Source organism: Aulonocara stuartgranti (assembly GCF_965226115.1).
Source record: "Aulonocara stuartgranti genome assembly, chromosome: 12".
In the NCBI taxonomy this organism is placed as follows: domain Eukaryota; kingdom Metazoa; phylum Chordata; class Actinopteri; order Cichliformes; family Cichlidae; genus Aulonocara; species Aulonocara stuartgranti.
In genome coordinates, this window is record NC_138948.1 from 27,995,847 (window position 1) to 28,018,401 (window position 22,555).

Genomic DNA, 22,555 nt, shown 5'->3' on the forward strand with positions numbered 1-22,555 from the left:
CATATCTCTGTGAGACGATCATCTTCTGCAGTTTTATGCTAGCCTGTGAATTCCTCTGTTGCTTAACTTGAATTTAAACACATAGTTTTCATATAACTGGGCTGACAATTATGACTCTGTTTACTGTTTCTGAAAGTGTTTAACAAAACAAACAAAAAAAATCCTGAGGGTTTTTTTTGTTTGCTTGTTTTTGCCATAGCTGCAGTTTGCAACTGAAACAGTAGTGGACTGAATGAATATGTATTTGCCGTAGTTTCCCTTTCAGAGCACAATATTTAGGAAGGAGATGATTTAAACTAACCACAGAAAACACTTTACTGCATCAATCTTTAATGCCAGGGGAGGAAAGCATGTCTTAGTTTGTGCCTGACATAGCTGTGATATATGACACTAGGAGTGCTAATTTATTTGGAATGCAAGTGGGAGATGTTGGCAGTATTGTAGGCACAGGTGGATTGTTCAAGAGTGTGTTGCCTTTGCTTTGGCTCGGTCCTGCAGAACGTTTAGACCTGATCCTCACACATTTCTGCTGTGTAAAAAGGCTGGTATCTTAATGTAACTGAGCCAAGCTTGAAGTGAGCTGTTAGGAGGAAAACATTACCTGATACAAGAAGTATACATGACAGAGATGTATTACAGGCAGCAAAGGTACTTTTAGCAGTAACAGAGTTCAGGTTTTGTCATATTTCTACAGAATTCAGTGCATAAAGAAAACCTTTAGTCAGCACACCTTCATGTATATATACTCCTCTCTAGTAATCAGTCATAGGATATTCAGATTTTGCTGAACTCCAAACATTACCTGTCAGGTTGTGACAGAAGAGCACGCTTTTATATCAGGGCAAATATTTCTTCGGCTGTCGATCTCTGATCTAAATTGCCGTGCTGTTACTGAAGAGGAACACATGCTTGAAATCTGCGCTTATACTCTATGTGCATTCCTTGCTCTCTCAGCCAGTCTTCTAGATTTTGCAAATCTATCACGAATTTAAAAGGATGCTTTGATTCTGGAGTAATTTTTTGCACTAATTTTGTTCTCTGAGTCAGTTTGGTTCCAAACAGTGCATCTCCTGCCATTTCCTAAATACATTTTTAGGGTTTTTTTTGTCTTTTAATCTTGAAGATAAAGAACAAGTTTTAGTAAGTCCATTAGAAATCTAAAACCAGGACAGAGTTTGAAATTGGCTTTAGTAAACGCTGAGTGGAGTTTTCTGGTTTCTCCACAGTCCTCTGCGCTCTAATACAGGTGCTAACAAGTGTGAACTGAAGCTGCTCAGTGGTTTTAAATTTAACAGGTGTTTTGCATAGTGGCCTACACCAAGGCTTTGATTGCTCTTTCAGTAACGAAGGTTCTTGTTGCCAGAACATTTATTTTTAACTTAACCTGGTTTCACTGCCTCTGCTGATGTGCTGTCTCTTTGTGTGTGTGTGTGTGTGTGTGTGTGTGTGTGCGCGCGGAGAAGAGGCTGCAGCTCAACCATTTTTTTTAATTTTTATTTATTCACTCAACGCTACATCTGTAACTGAATTTAAGTACAAGTGTGAAACACTCAGGCTGGTGTATACCAACAAGTAGAAATCCTGTATTTTTTGATATCTTACTCTATTCACTGCTGATGCTCTTCGTCCTCCCTAACAGCGTTTTTACATATTTTTTTACTTTTCTGACCATTTTGCATCTCACTGTTGTGATTTTCGGCCAACTATTAACCTTTATAATGATCTCTTCTTTCACAGTACCTGTAAACATCCGCCAAAACCCAGCCCCAGAAACGCCTGGAAACTCAATAGGCCTGGAGGCCATTATAAGAAAGGCTTTGATGGGCAATTATGATCAATCTGAGGAGCGCTCTCCATCCAACGCTGCTACCCCGCTGAGCTCCGGTTTGTCTGCAGAGGGGCGAGTTGAAGACTCTTTGTCACAAGGTGCCAACACTTAAGAAACCTTCATACGTTATCTGGTTTGGATTTGAATCCAAAGGTTCAAATTTTACACCTACACTATATTTTTATAGAATTTGCATCCGTGCCATCTGATCAATGGCACCTTGCACTGTCCTTGTATCATGTTACCTAATGTTTGGCATATATATGGAAATCTCTGTGGCCAGCATTTCTATTTATGGAGTGGTGTTTCTACTTAAACAGATGTCTCCATTTTAACAATTGGTCTAACATGCTTCTCATCTATAGTAATAAATATTATCAGTTAGCTGAATTATATGATCTGTTGTGCAACCGTACCGAAGTGTATTTTTGGGTTAAAGCAAGTTTTAAGTCATAAAGGAAGCACTATGGAGTTCTCTGTTTGTTGCCTAAAAGTTACGAAATCAACTGGCTGATTCAGCATACACATCACACATGTCGATGCTCTTGTCATTATCAATACACTGATTGCAACCCAAGAATAGAGCAGCGGTGCTTGGTAATTTTCCTGAAATGACACGGTTTAGCTCTGTCTGTAATCTTGTTTACATTGATTAAACCTGCTCCTGAGTACGTTAGGCGTTACTGATGTGTTGCTGTGACAAACAGAACCATACACGTAAACATTAATGTTGGAAGCTATAGTTTATGTGGCCAAAGGTGGCTCAGAATAAGCATCTTTAAACGGAGTATACTGTAGACTCAGATCGGCGCTTGATCTCCTTTGTTTGCAGGAGGCACAAAGTCCTCGAAGGGTAGTGGACGCTCTAATGGGCGCAAGGCAAAGTCTCCAGGACCAGGGCTTTCAGGAGGTGAGAGACCTTCCTCAGTGTCCTCGGTCCACTCAGAGGGAGACTGCAACAGGCGAACCCCGCTCACCAACCGTGTCTGGGAGGACCGGCCTTTGTCTGCAGGTATAAACCTTTGTGACACTGATTTCATATGAGATCCTGTAGGTGCAGTGTGAACACTTGCTAACAACTCTTTGGTTTTGCTCTCTGCAGGTTCAACACCAACTCCGTTTCCATGCAACCCGCTGATCATGCGTTACCCCAGCGGACCGATGCCTGCTCATTCACCCTCCTCTGGCCAACAAGGGAGCCAGGGACCAGGGTCCGGACCCGGACAGGGTCGCCCCTCCTGGGGGGAGGAGGAGCACAAACCTCTGCTTGTGTCTCAATACGAGACCCTGTCCGACAGCGAGTGACTGGAAACGGCAGATTAAACAGGACCTGCGTACGGTCACTCACCTCCACAAACACGGCATCCGCAGACCTTCCCACACCATTCCAACACGTATTTCCTCCATCAGTCATCGAGAATGGATCGCGGCGTCCTCTCATGCACCTGATATGCCAAACAGCGACGAAGTGGAGCACTGCTGCACCCCCCGTGCATGCATGTGTGCACGCACGTGTATGTATGTTTGCGCTTACATGTTATGCATTCACTCCAGGACTGCTCCAAAGGACAAATCACTTTTTCTTTTTTTTTCTTTTTTCTTCTTAATTTACTACTTTTCCTCACTGGCCTTATCGATATACACACATGGACCTCCACCCTTTGCGGGTATCCTGGTCTAATGTTTTTACACTTGTGTGGAGGGGACTGAGATTGTGTCGTTGGTCCGGTCAGGAGGCCGATGACTGCTGCTCTAGTGACAGATGATTTGACCTGAGAGCAGCGGCATGCACACGGATGACCCTCTCGTATTTCTTCATGGTGAACTCCAGGTGTACGTGGCTTGAGCACTGCTACCACTACAAGAACACATGCGAGGGTGGACAGGAGGAGAATCGACGTGTTTGTTTTTTCCTTGGGTTTTTTTCTTTTTTGTTGGTTTTGTTTTTTTTTTTTACTTTAAATTCTGTCAGTCCAGTCCTGTGTTTGGTGAGCTGAGACCTTTAGTACATTTTGATGGTGAACTTTTGATGGTGTCATTTTGTTGTAAGGATGTATCTTTTTTGCGGGGGGGGGGGGGGGGCAGGCAGAGATTGTTATGTGGGTGGGTCATATCATTGGTTTACAGGGTAAACATGCTGTTCGTTGCTGATGTCGTCACATAGTGGGGAGGGCCCTGGAGAAAAGGCAAAGCCCTAGTTTGACTTCAGGAATCCATGTGCGGAGAGATGATTTGCCAGATGGATGGCACTGAGACAAGTGACACTCTCACTGTTTTTTTTTATTTTATTTTTTTTATATATATTAACCATGTCTGTGTTTGTTGAAACGGTTTTTTGGATATTAAGCACTTAGTTGTCAATCTGTTCACAATGGCATTTAAGAAATTGTTTCCTGTGTCAGGTGGGAAAAAATAATGGACACAAGAACTGCGTAGAAAATCCCACTGTGGAGGTCTCCTTCAACATCTGCTCATTTTGTTCTTTGGTCTTGCCACCTCTATTGTGTAGCTCGCCCGCACTCAAAGCGACAATCACATTTCGGTGATCGATGACTTAAGCCGCTTCGAGCCAGTTTGCAGACCAAACTTAAAGCTGCTTAAAGGCGAATTCCACAGCATCACTCGAGTTTCCTTGCATTAAAAAAGGTGACTTTAAAGAATTAAAAAAGAAGCCATCCTTCTATGACTCTTGGTCCATGGCAGTGTCGGGTTCCTCTGGCCTGCTAGAATCCCGATCTGACCTCTGACCTTTTGCTGCCCAGAAGAGGCACTGAGACTCGACTCCTCATCCAGGCAGATTTTGTACAGTTATGAGATATTCTTAGTGTTAAGTGCCATTTATTTTACAATATACAGTACTCAAGTGACGCACAATTTTTCTTTTTAGCCCCCACATGCCGGGATTTATACTGTCCACACAGGGAAATGTAAAACAAGAAACAAACAAAAAAATAAACAAATGAAACATCTTTTTTTCCTCCCTTCCCAATCCATCACTGCCTTAGCTTTTAAATGTTTCACTCATTCGATTTGTACACTAAACAAGACAAAACTGTGTCAAACGACTGCTTACCTGGGCCTGCATCAGACGCTTTCTTAAACAACAGACCTATGACAAATTAATTCAAGTGTACTTCATTGCAGCTCCTGAGTTTGTACGAGTCAGAGGAGGTGGAGGGGCGAGGCGTTCAGAAGCATCCTGGTAGTTTTTACACGACGATTTCTCACAATTTTAGCACATTTTCGTGCAGCGTTTTAAAGGTCACCCTAACTCTGTAAATTGATGTGAAAAGCTTCTGTTTTTCCTTCCCTGCCTGGGACTGGGAAGCAGCGGCAGTAAGCTCGTGATACTCGCAACACAAACATGACTGTTATAGGACTACCTCCTCTCCCTCCTTCATCCTACCTTGTTGACGGTGAAGCATCTAGCTGGCCTTACCTGCAAAAAGCTCATCTCAGCTGTGTTTGAGGTCTCTTTCTTTTCTTTCTTTTAGTTTTTATTTTAAAGTTTTTTTTCTGTCAAGACTGATGGATGGTTTATTTGATCAGGCACGGCAGAAACAGTTTCTGCGTGTATATCACTTATCCACTGATGAAATTTAAGAATGTGACGCTAAACAGACTAAGCCATATCCAGCTGTTCCCTGACTAATATGTTTTTTTGTTTTTTTTAAGTATACTAAAAATTAATTTTAACATGTATCCAGTTTGTTTTTTGTTCTCACTGTTTGTTCAGTGCACGCCTGTTTCATTTGGAAACCAGATTAATCATTCAAACCTAAAAGGACAAAGGTGATTGCTGATGGTGTTCCCTGGACTGTCCAGTGGGGGGGGTGGGATAGGGAGGGGTGGGGGATTGACAAACAACACATTGTTCAACCATTTTGTGCATTTTTTTTTTTTTATTATAACCCACTGTATAATAGCAAGGATTGTATATACAACTGAAGAGATGTAAATATTTATGTGGCTTGCTTCAAGGTTGGTATTACAAGAAAAGAAAGAAGACATATTCACATGGTTAAATTCTACATGCCCACCAGCAAGCTTTGTGGATAGCAGTGTAAAAATGAAAAACAAAAGAGACACTGCCTTAATGTTTAAATAAAAAGCTTATTGCCATTCATGGTCTCAGTCTTGTTATTTATTGGCAGGGGCTTTGATTGAGGGGCTGCCATTTTCCATTTGTACTTATTACTGGAGCCTAAAGTAATGGCGGTTGATTTACAGCAGGGGGCGGTACAAGCAAATATTTCAGTTGCATGTTGAATGTCTTGTTGTGAGGTTTTTTTTTTCTTCTTCTTTCTTAAACAGAAGAATTGAAGAAAATGGGTCGAGCTGCATTTTAAATTTAAGTTTGCAGCTACAAAGTAAAGCTGCTTCATGTGCTCTGCGGAGATTTTGCCGAATTCAACAAACCCCTGATAAAACCTAAAATCAACCGACCAGTAGAATGCAATTTCACTTTGTAATCATATGATATATAAGATTTGAGAGTCGGTAAGCATCAGCAGCACAGTTCCAGTTCAATCTGCTATATAATTATTAGGACTGACAGAAGAGACTGTGGTCACAAATGCATCGTTGGTGTCTGAGGTTAGAACTGGCAGACTGCTTTGAGCTGATAGGAAGGCACCGGTAACTCCGATAACCACTGTTAGACCCAGAATGTATGCAGAAGAGCATCTCTGAAGGCTGGATCCGTTCTGCCTTGCATCTGCAGCTCAGGCTGGTGCTGCTGCTGGTGGTGTTAAGATGCGATAAATCACTTCTTTTACACCACACAGCACAGCCATCCTGAGCATTGCTGGCTGTTCCCATCCCTTTATGACCACAGTGTGCACATCTTCTTTTGTCAAAGCTCGCATCATCTCAAACTGGTTTCTTGAATGTGAGAACAAGCTCACTTTACTGAAATGGCCTCTCCAATTAGATTTCAACCCACCTTTGGGATGTGGGTGGGGCAGGGGATTCTCATCGTGGATGTGCAGCCGACAAATCTCCAACTGTGTGATGCCGTCACGTCAAAATGAACTAAATCTCTGAGGAATGTTTCCAGCACCTCATTGGGGGACTTAAAATTGATAACAAATCAAATTTGAGGTGAAGTTTGAAGTTTCACAATAAAGTGAGAGTATATTTACTAGGGGTGCAACGATATTCGTATCGATATTGAACCGTTCGATACAGTGCTTTCGGTTCGGTACGCATATGTATCGAACAATACAACATTTGTAATTTATTTTATCAACTTTCCTTCTGACGATGCTGTCTGTGTTGAGCGCTCAGTGAATCTGCGTTCGACTACTCCGCCTAGGCTGCACTGTCGAGCGCAGATCCACTGAGCGCTCAACACAGACAGCATAGTCAGGAGGAAGAGCGCAGGGCAAGCTAGCAAGACAGAAGTTAAGCTCTCCTTGCAAGATGGACCTCCCCCACCCTCATTCAGATCTGGCGTTTGGAATTATTTTGGTTTTCATGTGACGTATGACCCTGAAGGTAAGCGAGTCATGGACTAAAGTAAAACAGTATGTTGGATGTGCCATGCAATGCTTAATTACATGGGTGTGAACTAGTGTGTTAGCGCAGTTAGCTCGTTAACGTGTTGGCCGTCTAGCCCCATGCACGGGGCGATCGGCGGTAGCTGTTAACGGAGATTTGCCGTGTTGTGGCGTTAAGGTCATTTCAACGAGATTAACCTGAAAGCACTAGTGGGAACACAACGAATATGACTGCACATTTACGCCGACATCATCCTAGTGCAAAGACAAAAACAACAAGCATGCTACTAACTTTAGCCGAGTCATTTAGACAGCTGTTAGCACGTGATTCTCCTTATGCTGCTGAGAATATAGCCCAGAAGAAGCGGATAGTATAGCTTTTATTTTGGAAAGAGACATTTCTCTGTAATAAACTCTCTTTTCCAAAGATGAGTGATTCCTCAATCAGATACAGGGCTTGCAAAATCGCTAGCCCGACGTCCCGGAGCTAGCGATCTTTCCAGTCGGGCTATGAAAATCTCTCTGCCCTGCCCGTCGGGCTATTGTAGGAAAAATATATGTCAATGCTTTTGCATTCTTTCAGAAATGTAGCTGGGTAATTATGTCATTGGCATCGGTGAGCCACTGTCAATATGTGACATATTGAAATCGCGTTTGAATTTGCGCTTGTTTTTTTGCTTTCACTTTGCAATGACAGCACTGATCTGTGAGTGATGATAATTTGTGCACCAATTCCTCTGACATCGTCTTATTAATCGTTAGCTTACTATGCAAACATGACAAGTGAAATCTCCCGCAGCAAGCTTAAACATGTGAGAGGTTGATCACACAGAGAATCGCTGAGCTTATGTGAGTGCGTGTGTAAAAGTAGCAGTATATATATTTTAGTTCTGCTGAGCCAAATAAGACGGGTCGGGGTGAAGAAGTGACAGCCAAAGAAAAGCTTACCACAAAACGGAGAAGTTATGACAAATGAGACTATAAGGCAAAAAGAAAGTGCAGCTTTATGGTTTCATGGACAAAAGAATTTCTGTGGCTGCAATATGACGAGCTAAATAACCAGGGCTGCACATAAGTGGTCCGCAGGTGCGCATTCGCTGTCAAAATAAAAAACGCGCACAAGGGTTAGGGTTAAATTTAAAAACTGTACTTTTGAGTTAAAATATATATTTATAATTTTAATAAATGACAAATTAAAAAGGCATGAACATTTTTTTGTATCGAAAAAATATCGAACCGTGACACCAAAGTATCGAACCGAACCGAACCGTGAATTTTGTGTATCGTTGCACCCCTAATATTTACCTGCTTGTGGTTTTCCTATTTTGTCAGCCGTCCAAAATGGCTCAGATATGGTGGGGCATGCTCTCACTACAACAAGCCTCTAGTCACAATGATAGTTTTTCTTTTACTGAGATGCAGCTATAAAGTAGTTCCTACAGGAAGCTGACACTAAAAGGTTGTAAGCACCATGAAGCCAGCTGATAATAATTACATTGTATTCAAGAGGAAGCAGACATTTCCACAACTATTGATGTCTACAAAAGTAGAACACACACTAGAAACCAAGGTTATTATCGTTAACGAAAACTAACGAAATAACGAAAACTAGAAGTGAAAAAACATTTTCGTTAACGGAAATAAAAATAAAAAAGGAAAACTGTAATGAGTGTTCACAAAACTAAAATTAACTGAATTTATAGCAAAAATGTGTTTAGTTTTCGTAGATGTGTGCGTGTCATACAATAGTCAAGGGAGAAAATGAAGTTTAGTTTCCAGATTTTTGTCTTGCTGTGTCTCATTATGCCAGCAGGTGGCAGTACGTTAGTCGAGTCGTCTGTGTTGCTGCTCTGTCCACGCGCAGAATCATGTCAGGAAAAGTCGAGAGAAAGCGCCAGAGTCCAATTTGGGATTACTTTGAATATGACTGTGTTTTGGATAAAGCAAGTGTCTTGTAGTGGAAAGAGACAAATTATGAGGGACATTTCTAAAGGGGAAAAAAATCCCACAAACCTTAAAGTGCTCTTGAAAAGCTCACACAAGAAGGCTAACCTAGCTTACCTTGAGAAGGTAAGGGAGCACACTCAACCCTCATCCCCAGAAAACAGAAGCTAACCCCAGGCAAGGCAGCGTGATGCATCCCGAGACAACAGGACGGGGACATCTACATAACTGTGTGAGTCAATTGCCTTCAAAAAGTTTATCAATTCACTTGAACCAAAATTACGAACACCCGGTGCTGCAAGAGTTAATAGTCTCATTGGGGCCAAGATATACATTTTATAGTTGCCTGGTATCAATGGTTGTTCATCTGCCTTTATTTATTTATTTATTTATTTATTTAAAGAACCCATAGGTGGGAATGTGAGTTGTCTGTCTCTGCGTGTTAGCCCTGCGACAGACAGGCGACCTGTCCAGGGTGCAGGGTGTGGTAGCTGGAATAGCAACATACCCAAGGATAAGCAGAAGAGCATGACTGATATGACGAAACTGGGATTTTGTTGCACTTAATTATTGCAAACACAACTAAAACTATAACTGAAACTAATCAAAACTAAACTGAAACTAAGGATTTTCAAAAAAATAAAAACTAAACTAGCAAACAATTGGTAAAAACTAATTAAAACTGATATAAAATTGAAAATCTGAAGTCAAAACTAAATAAAAATAAAAACTAATGAAAATTGCAAAACTATTAAAACCCTGCTAGAAACAAATAGAGGAAAAACTGTATTCTAACATTAATTTTGGGGTGAGCCTTCCCTTTTGGTGGTTTGTTTAAAAATAATAAATGTACAGTTTGGATTAACACACTAAAAGAAAAAGCTTTTTATAGATGAGGTCCTAAATGTGAAAGTGCGGTCAGGCCCCGTTTGCTGCCTCGCCACGGGAGAGACGGATGAGGCGCCGAATGATGATGTGGGCTGCAGCAGACTCCCATCCAAAAACCTGCACCAACACTGCCAGCAGCAGCTTATGTTATTTTTGCTGCAGTCTGATATTTAAAACCAGCCGAGGATGAACATGCGGAACGATCGCCACCTTGATTTACAGCCTCTGCTCTTGGACAACGCTTTAAAAACATTAACATTACACTCTGCCTGATGGACAGGCCTCGACTCTATTTTAATGGGGTACAGTCTGTCAAATAGAAACACCTGTTTCTGTTTCCCGTGATCACAGACGAGCAACAAAAACAACAGAAGTAAGGTTTGGGAACTGCTTGTCTTTTATTCCATCAGGATAATCATCTTTTGTTTTAAATTACTTTCTTCGATCAGAATAACAACAATGATTGGCGTACAAAAATAGAAAGAGAATTGCGAAGTGCCTCGATACCACATATACAACAGGAAAATATTTTACAGTAACAAAAATCAAGTGTTAGAAAACACACAAAGGATCTCACATAAAGCCACCAAAGTATTACACTCGACACTGGTCGACTGTCTCTCATTATCCTCTGACATTTCACAGGCTGTCTCTGACATTTCTCGCACCATCTGCACGTTGCAAAACTCGTAACATCTTCCCGAGGAGCTTTGTTTTGTAGAAAAAAAACCGTCTCCTGAACAATTTCCTCAGCCGCTCTATTTTTTTACTTTGAAAAGAGCAGATCTGCTTGTCTCGTCTCTTCTCGCCCTTTATATTTGTTTCTTCCTCTCTAAAAATACCCCCATCTTACAGTACTGATGCACTGCCTCGGCTTCGTGCACGCCTTACTTTTCCGTTTGACACTTAACCCGGAGGCTATTTCAAACTGTGAAAATACAAGAAAACCTAAACTGACAATCAACAACACACACTGGCAATGACTTAAAATTGATACCTAAGAAAATTTGAGGTAAAGTCTGAAGTTTCAATATTTGCCATGTTCAATAATTAAAACATGTACATATATTTATATTAGACACACATAAAGAAATAGATGAAACCCTCAATGGAGAAATGTGGCGTGGGTTCACTGCTTCACTTTTGTGAGTTTTTGTGCTACCATGGATCTAAAAAAGGAAATGCTCAGTTTATTCTAGACTCGCCTAGTTAATTAGATTTTATTAAATAAAGTCTGCACATCGGTGACAGAGGTTTGATTTCACAGGCTAGTTTTTACTAAATATCTGATAAACAGAAACAGTGCTCTGTTTTCTTAATTAAATGTTACTTTAGCTTAGAGCCCGACTGATACCGGATTTTTAAGACTGATACCAGTATCGGGTGATTTAAATATCAGATATCCCGATTTATCGGCCAATATTTTTTTTCTTCTCAGACACAGAACTTTCTCAAAATTCGCAGATTTCCTTCCCCCCCCCAACTTTTCACATTTTTCCTGTGTAGTTATTTATTTACTTGTCTGCTGACTGCTCACATCAGCTGGTTGTGGAGTTTGATCCAGTGCCCTGCCTGGAGGAAAGCTGCAGACATAGTTTGCCCTCTGGTGGACAAACTGTGCAACAACAACCACAACATGAGTTCAACTTAAGAGCGTTTCTCCCGTTTCTTCCTTGCTTTTCAAATGTGTTTATCACAGATAAGTCTGCTAATATCAGCTGACAGTATTGGCAGGACTCTAGTTTAGCTTGTTGTGTAAGACTGGCTTTTTGGAAGGTATGCTACAAGTTGTGATTCGACATCAGAGATTAAATCGATTATTATTCTTATTATCACTTAAAAGTATGGACGGTTTTACTCGCTAAGGTATTCCTCAATCTTTAAATGAAATCACTTAACGAGTTGTCTTTCATAGTGTCCGCTGCCACTGAATGTGGAGCAGTGTTGGCAATAACACGAGGAACAGTTAAAACAGATGTAAGATCACTGCACAGAGTGAATTTGGAAAAGCTTCTTGTTTTGTAGGCCTAACAGAGAAGCAGATGAGTGAGCGCCACTGTACAGTTTGTTCTGTACTGAGAATTATGACGAGGGAGTGTTACATACTTCAATCTGATTGTTAAAAGTGAACTGTTTGAAAAAGACAGGGGAAAAAAGGGAATTACTGTTGAAGGTCCTGATCTCAGTTATACTGGAACTACAGATGATGTGGTCCTTTACCCACACTTTAATTCACTTTTTAAGCATTAAACTCTTTATTGCTAATTTATTTATTCATTTTTGTTTTGCAGCCCTTCAGCACCTAGAGAGCAAACAAGGACCAGTCACCAAAACTGCATCGTTGACTGCACTCACCAGCGCGTTTGTTTTATATGAACAGCTGTCGTGGTCCGACACAGTTAAATATAATGCTACAGAGAGTTTTTACGGAGATCCCATGTCTCCTCATATATCCTCTCTAACTGTGTTGTTTTGATAAAAGCCTTAGCTCTCTCGATCAAACTGCACAAGCTTGAATTGAAAGTGTCCAATGATAAGCGAGTGCGCTGCCTCAGTGTGCAGTCTCACTCAAAATGCTCTTTGGTCCAAATTTTCATACGCAGTCCTGAAATTCCCCCGTGCTGTGCCAAAAGCCCTTGGAGAGAACTGTGATATATAGAAAACAAGTGCAATAAAGCCATTATTTAGAAAGCTTTACATTGTGTGTGACTGATTTTTCAAAGGCTCGGCTGAAATCCAAAACACGAGTCTTGATTTTTCTCTATATACACAGATATCTACATTCTGATCATTGCCATCACTGAGGTTGCAAAGGAACCCGAAGTAGTGCGAAGGCCACTTGTCAGCGTTGTAATTAAATAAGACATTAACCACCGAAGCGCAGCTTTGAGCTGCCAGAAACCCAGCGCCCTTCCTTTTAGAGACTGCAACAGTAGAAAATCTAAATATAATCAGGTTATTAAATGCCACTGCAGTTTCTTCCATGGCCAGTAAAGGTGAACAGAGCAGGGTTTTCATGGAGTCCAGATATTGCTTGAAGTATTTCCCTCTCAGTGTGGGCCTTTGTGAGTTTTTTTGTCCTTGAAATAAAAAAAGAAGAAAAAAGAGAAAAGAACCAGGACAATCACCAAATAGCTTTTGTTCCTGTGCAGGCTGATGCAGTCCAGACCCTACAGGTCCTCTGTGTAGATGATGCAGGGACTAGTATCCTCACTTGACTCCAGTTTCACTGTGGAGACATACCAACGGCGGGAGCCTGTGGCGTTGTAGTTGAGCGTGGTGCGGTAAGTGTTCTTGGCATGTTTTGGGTAGATTATGGTGGTGCTCTGGTAGCTGACGGGCCTCTGCCGGGGCTCCAGGTACACCTGGGTTTTGTAGCTCCTCCAGGTGCAGTTCCGCACCGCCACCACCGTCTCGCTGAAGGACGTAGCCGTGGGAACGGGGGTGCAAAACACCCGGTCGCGGTAGTGCTTGTCGGAGTCGTACTTGACCTCAGAGTTACACCTGAAAACGACAAAGTGGCTGTTAAGAAACTCACGTGAAGTGGATCAATAAAGAGATGAAAGAGGATGCAAAAACAGTGCCACATCTTTACATGCGCCCTTACTTGATTTCCTTCTCTGGTTTGGGGTTGACCTCGATGCTTTCTCCAAAGAACACGGGGTGCATGCGAGTCTTGGGGTCGGTTCCCGTGGAGTTCAGCAGCAGGTAGGGCAGCTGTGCAGAGAAAACACAGGTTACAATCTCACATATAAGCAAACAATCATCCCAGATAAGAAATCCCAAAAGAGCCAGTTCAAATCACTGGAGTCCCCACCCTGTTTCTTCTCAACCTCGCAACAACTCTCCTTTTAAAAGGTACAGGCCAGTACTACAACAATTAGACCAGAAAGACGACAACAACACTTTCACTCTCCAGCCTGTCTTTATCAACAGGAAAAGCTGTAAAACGTGTTAAAATACATTTAAAAGTACAAAAACGTAGCCCTCCTTTTCCTGCCCTTATGTTCCAACATCCCAGCTCTAAGGAGGTTAACACACCCACACCACTGCTGGTAGAGATGCAGCGTGTTACTCAATGTGCTTTTTAAAAAATGAGTTTAGATTACAAAAGGTTAGCTGCACTACCTCACATGCATTAATTATGTTGATTGAAGACATTTTCTTTTAATCCATTAACAAATTTGTCCCCATATCCTCCTGAAGCTAAAGCTGACTTCTTACTGAAGTCAAAAACGCTCCAATCAATACCTGTACAGTTTATTGGCTATATGTTACTACACAGGGTTGTTCACGTTGTTATGACATGTGGATTACAACACTTCTCTTCCAAATATCATGCAATACAAATTTGAAGTATTGTTTTAAGCACACCCCCATTATTTGGTTTTGTTGTATAATTTGTCTGTTGAAGCTCTGATTGTGACTTGACCTCTGACCTACAAGACTGGCCCCCTCTGGAGCCTTCAGTGGACACAAAAGCTGGTACAGCAACAATGCAACGAACCCTTTTCTGTACACGTGCGATTAAAACTCTAACCCCGTCTGAATCAAACCACTCCACAACCGCAGCTCTGCTCCCTCTCACATTACACAGGAGAAGCTGTCACATGCTGCGGTTTGGACTGCACATGCCGCTACAGGGGACGAGCAAGAGAAGGCCAAGGGCGCTGCAGATCACCGCGAGAAGCTCGTCTTACCTACAGCCTACCATCATTGCCGCGCGGGGCTGTCTGTACGACGGCGCCGCGCTTCAACAGCTGCCACGCAGCAGCGAACAAAAAGCCGAACCTCAGCCTGGTTCGTTTTTCTGCTCTGTGACTTGGAAACAGCGCGCGAGGGTCTGATTGTCTTTCCACCGCTGCTCCAGCGTGGAGAGCATTCCAGGTATTTCGCCGCAGACGGTGCGCTCTGGCAAGGTCTGCAAAGCAAACAGTTGTGAATGGAGGGGAGGCCTCCTCCAGGCGCCGTATCCCCGAGCATGTACACACAGCACAGCACCCCCCACCACCACCACCCCACTGGAAGCACATATCCACGTAAGAAGAAATAGTGTGCAACTGAGTAACCCACACAATGCCGAGCTATGGAGAGAAACGCCAACCCAAACACAGACTTCCAACTGTAGGCTGTTTGTTGCAGCAAAGTCTGTGTTTGTGTGGATGTTATCCAAATATCAATAGTATTGATACCAGTGCTGGTATTGGTATCGGACTGATACTAGCCCGGTAGGATCGATACTTTGTTTCTACTTTCTGAAGCCCAGATTCTACTTGGCTGCAGACACAGACACGGACAGCTGGAGAGCTGACAGCCGAGTAGTCTCCAAAAACATCCAGTTTCAAAATGCATGTTGTCTAAACTAATTATTATGAAACGTAAATAACTGCATTGTCCTAAAATCATGACACGCTGCTCTCCTTTACATAAGCTACCTTTATAGATTTGAAGTATTGGTATTAGTATCGACACTGACCCTGTATTCACTTGCTATCTGATCGATACCAAAATTTGCTGAATTGCACAGCAGTAGAGGCATTAGAGGCAGAGCCAGGCTCATCAGTGTCCCACAGCAAGCCAAATGTAAGAAAAAGTCATCTGTCTCCTTCCTGTCCTTCCTGTCTAATCCACCAGCAGCTGGAGCCACCTCCTTGAGCTGGACACGTCCACAGCCTCTGAAATACACGCGATTACACGACCACGCATGTGCTTTTCATGCATCCTGTCGCTCCTGTAAATCTCTTCACACATAAAAAGATGCAGATATAGGAATAATTATCCTGCATCTGCATGAATTTGAACCACGTTTGAAAACGGACGAAGCTGGCTGAGCATTTATCTGTGTTTAATTTGAGAAGTGAGAGGTCATCAAACACTTGTGCAATGGCCTGAGGTCGCTTTAGCGAGCCCCCCCTGCACCTTCGAAATAGAACCAGAGGATTATTCTTAGGTAGCATACAAAAACAACACAGAAATAGATTTGGAAGGAGTAAAAAGACAACAAACAAACAAAATTCGGCGCATAGTTACACCTCCTTTCATCCTGCCAGCAGATTTATACTCAGTAAACTTGGGGAAACTGTTTTTTAGATAGAAATATTTGACTCTTTTAATTCAAACAGGCCCACAGACAGAAGCGGGAGCAGCTCCTTTCTTTAAAAAAAGAAAAAGAAGAGGGAAAAACCACAAAGCGGAGGAGTCACTCTAATCCAAACCTCCAGAGGATTAGATGATCGTTTTTTTTTGCTTCACGTCCCAGCACACACCAGTTTCGTGCACCTCCCAGGATGCAGCGCTGCATTTCTGAGGCCTCTTTTGAAACACTTTAAAAGCCACCTCAGCCTGTGCAGACATGTTCTTAAGACTTTTGGAACTGGGAGTGACCTGGAAATGATTTTCAATCAAATCAGCCTCGTCATGTGATTCACTGCAGGACGTGCCAATGAAAAGCGTTTGCCTTGAAAGAAGAGACAATGTCTCATGTTATGTTGCTTACCCAGCAAAAAAATAAAACAAAAAACAAAGTATTGCCTTAAACTGCAATGTCTGACTCATTTTGCACATTTGTTTATCATATAGGCAGGAAGCTATTTAGGATTTTCAGATAAGACAAGAAACAGCAAAGATCAAAAAGGCTATATAAAGACAGAGTTTTTATTACTTCCACATTTAAACTCATTGTGAACAGCATTTAATGCAGAAAGATGCTGGCTTCCAGATGTCCAGATGTTTTTTTTTAGACTTCAGTGATCTTTTTGGTGATTTTTGAGGTTCTTGGATACCCTGCAACTTCATTTTGATGCTTCTAATTCTATTCTTTTTAAGGAGCTGGGCTTGTGAGTGTTCAGAGATTGAGCAGGACTAGCAAGATATGGACAAAAATATTAATATTAAGCAAGAGATCAAAGTCAGAGTAAAATAGCCAAATAAATGAGTGTTTGAAATGGACAGTTTTGCACCTGTAGGGGACTGTCTGTACATATTTGTGCTACTGACTTTTCTAAATCCCCCACCCCCCATGAGAATGCAACATGACAGACTGTGAAGGCTAATACTGCACATAGCTTTAGGATAACAAGCAAAACAGGTTGAAGTACTGCCCTAAAAATCAACTAATTTGAACCAGCAGGTTTCAAAAAGAGGGCACTGACCTGCTGCTGACGGTTAATTTACAGGATTAAAAGTCTGGTTTTCTGTCTACAAGTTCACAGTCGCGATCCTGTAGCAACAGCAGACTCTGAGTAAAAGCCTGATCCAAGGTTTTTCATATGCAAATCCTCAAATACCATTATTATTTTGATCACATTTGACTATTTACTGATCTGCTCAGCCTGCCACCTTCATTCATGCTGATGAAGTAACGGTGTTAATAAGTGTCATCGTTCTGAGGGAATTCAGGAAAGGACCCCTGGGAGTCCCTGGGCCCTAATTTCGTAACAGGGTTAGACTCAGGGCCCAGCTGATGCACGAGGCTGAAAAAATAAAAACGTTTTACTGTATTGTGGAGGGCCCAGAGTGCAAATTCATAAGTTTGCAACTGAATTCCAGAAACACACACACGCACTCATAGAGAAAGCAAGAGAGAGCTTCCAGATGTTGTGTGAGGGGGACTGATGTGAAATCTGTTCCTGGCCAAAAGCTAAAATGACTTTCAGGTTTTCAGTTTCTCTTCCTTCAGCGTCATTACTGAAGATGAACTCCTTTGTCCTTTAATTCATTGTGTCACTGAAGCATCTGAGTGCAAAATTGGGCACAAAGAGCAGGAATAAGTGTCCGCTCTCCGCTCACACGGCGGTATTAAAACAATAAAGTGCAACAGTTTGTTTCTTACCAGTTTCCCTTCTCTGCTTTCCTTCTTATAATATCCATGATGGCTTTCGACGGGCGTCGTGCAGCTGCCCGAGCGCGACTCGATCAGAGCCGGAGAAAGCGAGCAGAAGGGCGGACTTGGACTGGGGGGCAAACCCGAATCTGGACTGTCGAGCAGACCTTCCCGGTTCTTTCCTTTGAGGCTGTCATCCATCGCTTGTAAATGTAGGTGCCCCACCATTTCTGGGACGGCTCAGTTATTTAAAAAAAAGGAAGCCCAGTCGCACTCACAATACTTTTTTCTTTCCTTGAAGCGCTCCTGAGTCGAGCAGAAACAATCCTGTGCGAACTCTCTCAAGAAGACTTCTGCAAGTGAGGAAAAGAAAAAAAATCAGGGAATGACATTTAACCACTGGCCACAGGCTTTGGACAAAACCCTCAGATTGATATCAGCTCAGCTTCAAACTTTACTGTACCTGCTCGGTGTCAAGTATCCACTTTAATCCGGAAAGATATTCCAAATATGCGCGAAGAAGTCCGAAACAAACACACGGTAGCCACGGACTCAGCTCCAACGTGAAATATTATGTGATTTATAATTTAAAAAAAACCAACCAAATAAACAAACAAAAAAAAACTATGTAGTAAAACTCGCGCAAAAAAACAAAGAGTCGACAGCGCGTCTGGCACCGAGCTGCATGAGAGCTCCTCTGCTCTGACCGTGTGTTCCAGTATGTGTGCGCCCTGTGTGTGCGCGCTCTTCACTGGAGAGCTCCCTCTTAATGATCCTGCCAGGCTTTTTTCGGCCCCCCCTTCGTACCTGGATCTAGTCCAGCCCTCATGATCTGGATCACTTCCATGTACAACCGACAGGGGCGAGCACATCCTCCCTGCTCCTCCCGTACACTTTGGCTGGTGTGTTTTGCGAACCTGCTGACGCGCATTTAAGCAAATTATCTAATTTCCTGACTGCTGCTTAGATATATTATAATTAGTAGGTAGGGACAAGTAATTAATCATCCGCTAGTAACGAGAACAGATGCTGTGATGGAGTCGTTTTATAATGTTGGCGAAGAAGAAAAAATTAAAAACAAATAAGTATAATAAGCAAATTGTTCTGGCACTTGTTCAGCGTTTGCACTTGGTTATAACTAATAATTAATTGTAAGTTAATGATATACGACTTCAGCAAAGCAACCCTTTTATTAATTATTAGCACCGTTTCGTGGCAATTCATGTAGTAGTCACAAAATGCGATTTTGTGCGTCTATGAGGATGCATGGATATTCAGCAGGACTGTTTCGGTTGGAAGCATGTTTGTATTTTTTGGAGACCTCACCCAAATAGTTTTGTTGCCTCACCCTAACCAAAGAGAGAGTGAAAAAAATGTAAGCATAAGAATAAAATGGAAGAATTTCTGACAGTAAATTCTTTCCCATTCATTTCCCCACGAGGCCTCGCTTCCTGTCTCTGGGCATTCATGTCATGAAAAAAGTTCAAAAGTGTCATTAGAAACGAATAAATATATAAAATTTCAACACTATTTTAGATCATTTTTTGGAGATTAAGTTGTATTTGGATAATATGTACTTGTGAATTGGTCATTTACAATTAATACATGCTACTCATATTTTGCAAATCAATAAATCACTCATTGATTTATGACTGAAGTTAAATAAAAATGCGTTTAGAAATTCTCCTTCTTCATCTGCACCATTGCCAGCTTATTTTGTCACAGGCCTCTGCAGGGCCCAGTAGCCATTCATACATAAAGAGTAACTGGTGTAAGTCCTGTCTGTGCACTGAGCAGTCAGCACTGTAGTTTAGTTTGCTGTTAGCAATGTTAGTATACTGGGTGTTATCCATTTTTTGTGTTACTGCTGTGATTCATCAGGTTGAAACTTGTATTGCTGACATTTTCTTGCAATTTCACCAACATGAAAAGATATTTTTTCCAAGTGTATTTTAGATAACTTCAAAAGTCTTTTTTTCCCACTCCAACCCTTTTCAAACACACAATGCCGGTATTGTTACAATATTTTTCCCCATAATCTTGTTTTTCACTGTGAAACTTTCTAAATACTTTCATGCTAAAGCTTTATAAACTTTTTAAACCAACCACAACGCCGACTTTTAGCCTTTGAGACTTGCATAATGTTTAGTATCCTTTATAGCTTTAGAAAAGAAAGACCTCTCTGAATTTTAAGTCCCAGTTAGGTTGAAGATGAATAAAACCCTCTTCATGTGAAACACATCAGTGCAATCTTAAAGACAACCTTGGAGAGAGGAATGATGGTGGGGTAAGAATGTGGGATATATTTTTGCAACTCTTTGGAACCTTACTAATAACTGAGGACCATTTAAAAGCCACACTCTACCTGAGTATTGTTGCTGACCATGTCTATCTCTTTATGAGGATAGTGTACCCATCTTCTGATACCTACTTACTGCAGGATGACAGTCCATGTCACAAAATTCAGATCCTCTCAAACTGGTTTCTTGAACATAAAAATTAGCTCCCTGTACTCAAACGGCCAATAGAGCACCTTTGAGACGAGGTGGAATACGAGAGTTGTGTTGTGGGCGTGCAGCTGACAAATCTGCATCAACTGTGAGACTCTACCATATCACTATGGACCAAAATCTCTGAGGTATGTTTCCAGCACTTTACTACATCTATGCCATGAAGAATTTCAGCAGTTCTGAAATCAACAGGGGGTCCAAGCGATGTATCTAACAAAGTATTTTGTGGATGTAGACATGTGTAGGCATGCATTTGCAAAAAGGAAGAAGAAAGAAGTCGGACAGCTAAACAAAATAGAGTTATCTACCATCGTTTTTGACACAATCTGTTTTGAAAACATGCTCTGATAAGACCTGAAACCTCCAAATATGGAAAGCTTTTCACACAAAGCTATTCAAAAGTTCCCCAGATATATTCAAAGATAATCCTGTCCCGTCAAGAAGCATCCTTGTGCCAGTCGTGTTTAGTTAAGTGAAGAAATGCTCAGTCAGCTGCTTTGTTTAAGCAGTTTGCTTTTGTTTGGAAAGCATTTAGTGAGGAAAAGAGTGATTCATTATTTTTCAGGAGATCTGTGTGTCTGCGTGTCTGTAGCTATCCTTCCTGGTATATTTCAGGACTGGGTGGAGACGGGTGGTAACTCTCCATCCAGCAGCAACCAAATGAGTTGCTCTCACACACACACACAGACACAAACAAAGCAGACCTGAGTGAACAGGCAGCAGTCACTGTGTCAGACAGAGGAGACTGAATTGAATCCTTGTTGATCATTCCCTCGACTAACATCTGCACTCTCTGTTCATACTCTTACAAACAGCAGCTCTGCCAAAAGGGAAATCAGAGCATAAATAACAGCCAGTGTAGAACTGCACAGACTCTTAAGTGGCTGATTGTATCTTTGATGGTCCAGCAGCTCTTCATGGTGATTACCACAGATTTCCAGGAAATCATGCATGATGGTTTTTTCCCCCTCCTTGTTTGTTTTTTCAGTTCTCATAAAACTGAGATAACTCTGTGTTTGCCTTTGTTGTCTGGAAGATATATTTAATGGCATGCCTGTTAAGCCTGCACAGCTGTAATCTTGTTTGCTGAGAACTGTTTTCCCTCCTCCATGTATTCTGTTTGGAAGCCGCAGCAGGAAACCGTGGAGAGAGGTTTTTACTAGCATTCCCCGCATCAGGTGTGTTTTTGTATCATCGTGTCCATCCTTAAGAGCCCAGTGATGCTGATCCTCAGACATTCCAAGGATTAGTGTGGAGATCTGGTACAGATTAGCCGTAAAACACTGGGACCCAGATGATGAGCACTTTCGTGGGTGCAGGCATGTCTGTGAGCATGCCGAAAGGAGGAGTTGCTCAATTGCAACCTCAGCGAAGGATAACCCAGAGAACTGTGAAAATAACAGGAGTGAGCATGGTGGAATTTTATCTTGGTATTTTACACATGGGTCGGTTTCTCCATGCTGCACGTGGACGCATTGATAGATCAGTTCAAACCCACAATCAGCCTATCTAATTCTAGTCTGCAAGTGAATATCTGAAGCTGTCTTACATATAGAAATGTGGAATCGAATAGTTTCATGAGAACTGGGTTCTCAGGTTGAGGTATGGACTTTGGGTCAATGCTGTAGATTTGCTGCAGTGCCGGTTGCATGACAGTCTTGGAAAATCTTTAGCTGTCAGACAGATGACCTTATCTTTGATTATAATACTTTTGTATTCAGAGGAATTCATTGTAAAGTCAATGGCTACAAGGTGTCCAGGTTCTGTGGCTGCAAACAAGCCCAAATCATCATCCCTTCACCACCGTGCTTGACAGTTGATATAAAGTGTTTATGCTAATTTGCTGTGCATGGCATAACAAGGTGTTTATGGTCAGACAGAAGTCTTGTGGTTTGTTCAAATTCAAGTTTGTAAGTCGTTGCAAAGGCATAAACTGTGAGATAATAATAGTATAACTAAATAGCAACCAGAAAACCTTGTTGTTATTTGGATGAACTGATTGCAAAGTTATTAAACATCCTCTTTAGAAACATATTGATTAGGTTCTTATAGACTTTTATGA

General features: G+C 41.7%; 2 protein-coding genes across 5 annotated transcripts in view; one reads left to right on the forward strand and one right to left on the reverse strand.

Annotated features, from left to right (window-relative positions):
• The window catches only part of ncor2 (nuclear receptor corepressor 2), a 91,811-nt gene extending 85,859 nt beyond the window's left edge, over positions 1-5,952 (forward strand). For all 4 annotated transcript variants that reach the window (XM_082555934.1, XM_082555935.1, XM_082555936.1 and 1 more), the window contains exons 44-46: positions 1,738-1,926; positions 2,661-2,840; positions 2,931-5,952. In XM_082555934.1, coding sequence (XP_082412060.1) covers positions 1,738-1,926; positions 2,661-2,840; positions 2,931-3,133 — 572 coding nt within the window. In that variant the 3' untranslated portion in view covers positions 3,134-5,952. The remainder of the gene's footprint in view (positions 1-1,737; positions 1,927-2,660; positions 2,841-2,930) is intronic.
• A 4,583-nt stretch (positions 5,953-10,535) lies between these two features.
• On the reverse strand, positions 10,536-18,932 carry rflna (refilin A). Its single transcript, XM_082556171.1, has 4 exons — positions 18,447-18,932; positions 17,993-18,336; positions 13,769-13,878; positions 10,536-13,665 (listed from the first exon to the last, which is right to left on the reverse strand). The coding sequence occupies exons 2-4, from the start codon at positions 18,209-18,211 to the stop codon at positions 13,332-13,334; spliced, it is 663 nt and encodes a 220-aa protein (XP_082412297.1). The 5' UTR covers positions 18,212-18,336; positions 18,447-18,932; the 3' UTR covers positions 10,536-13,331.
• Between the last annotated feature and the right edge of the window lie 3,623 nt (positions 18,933-22,555).

Coding starts and splice junctions, on each gene's coding strand:
- rflna (XM_082556171.1), bottom strand. CDS start 18,211: ATGGTGGGGCACCTACATTTACAAGCGATGGATGACAGCCTCAAAGGA. Junction 13,879..17,992: donor AAAGCAGAGAAGGGAAACTG/GTAAGAAACAAA, acceptor TTCTCTGCACAG/CTGCCCTACCTGCTGCTGAA. Junction 13,666..13,768: donor AAACCAGAGAAGGAAATCAA/GTAAGGGCGCAT, acceptor TGTCGTTTTCAG/GTGTAACTCTGAGGTCAAGT.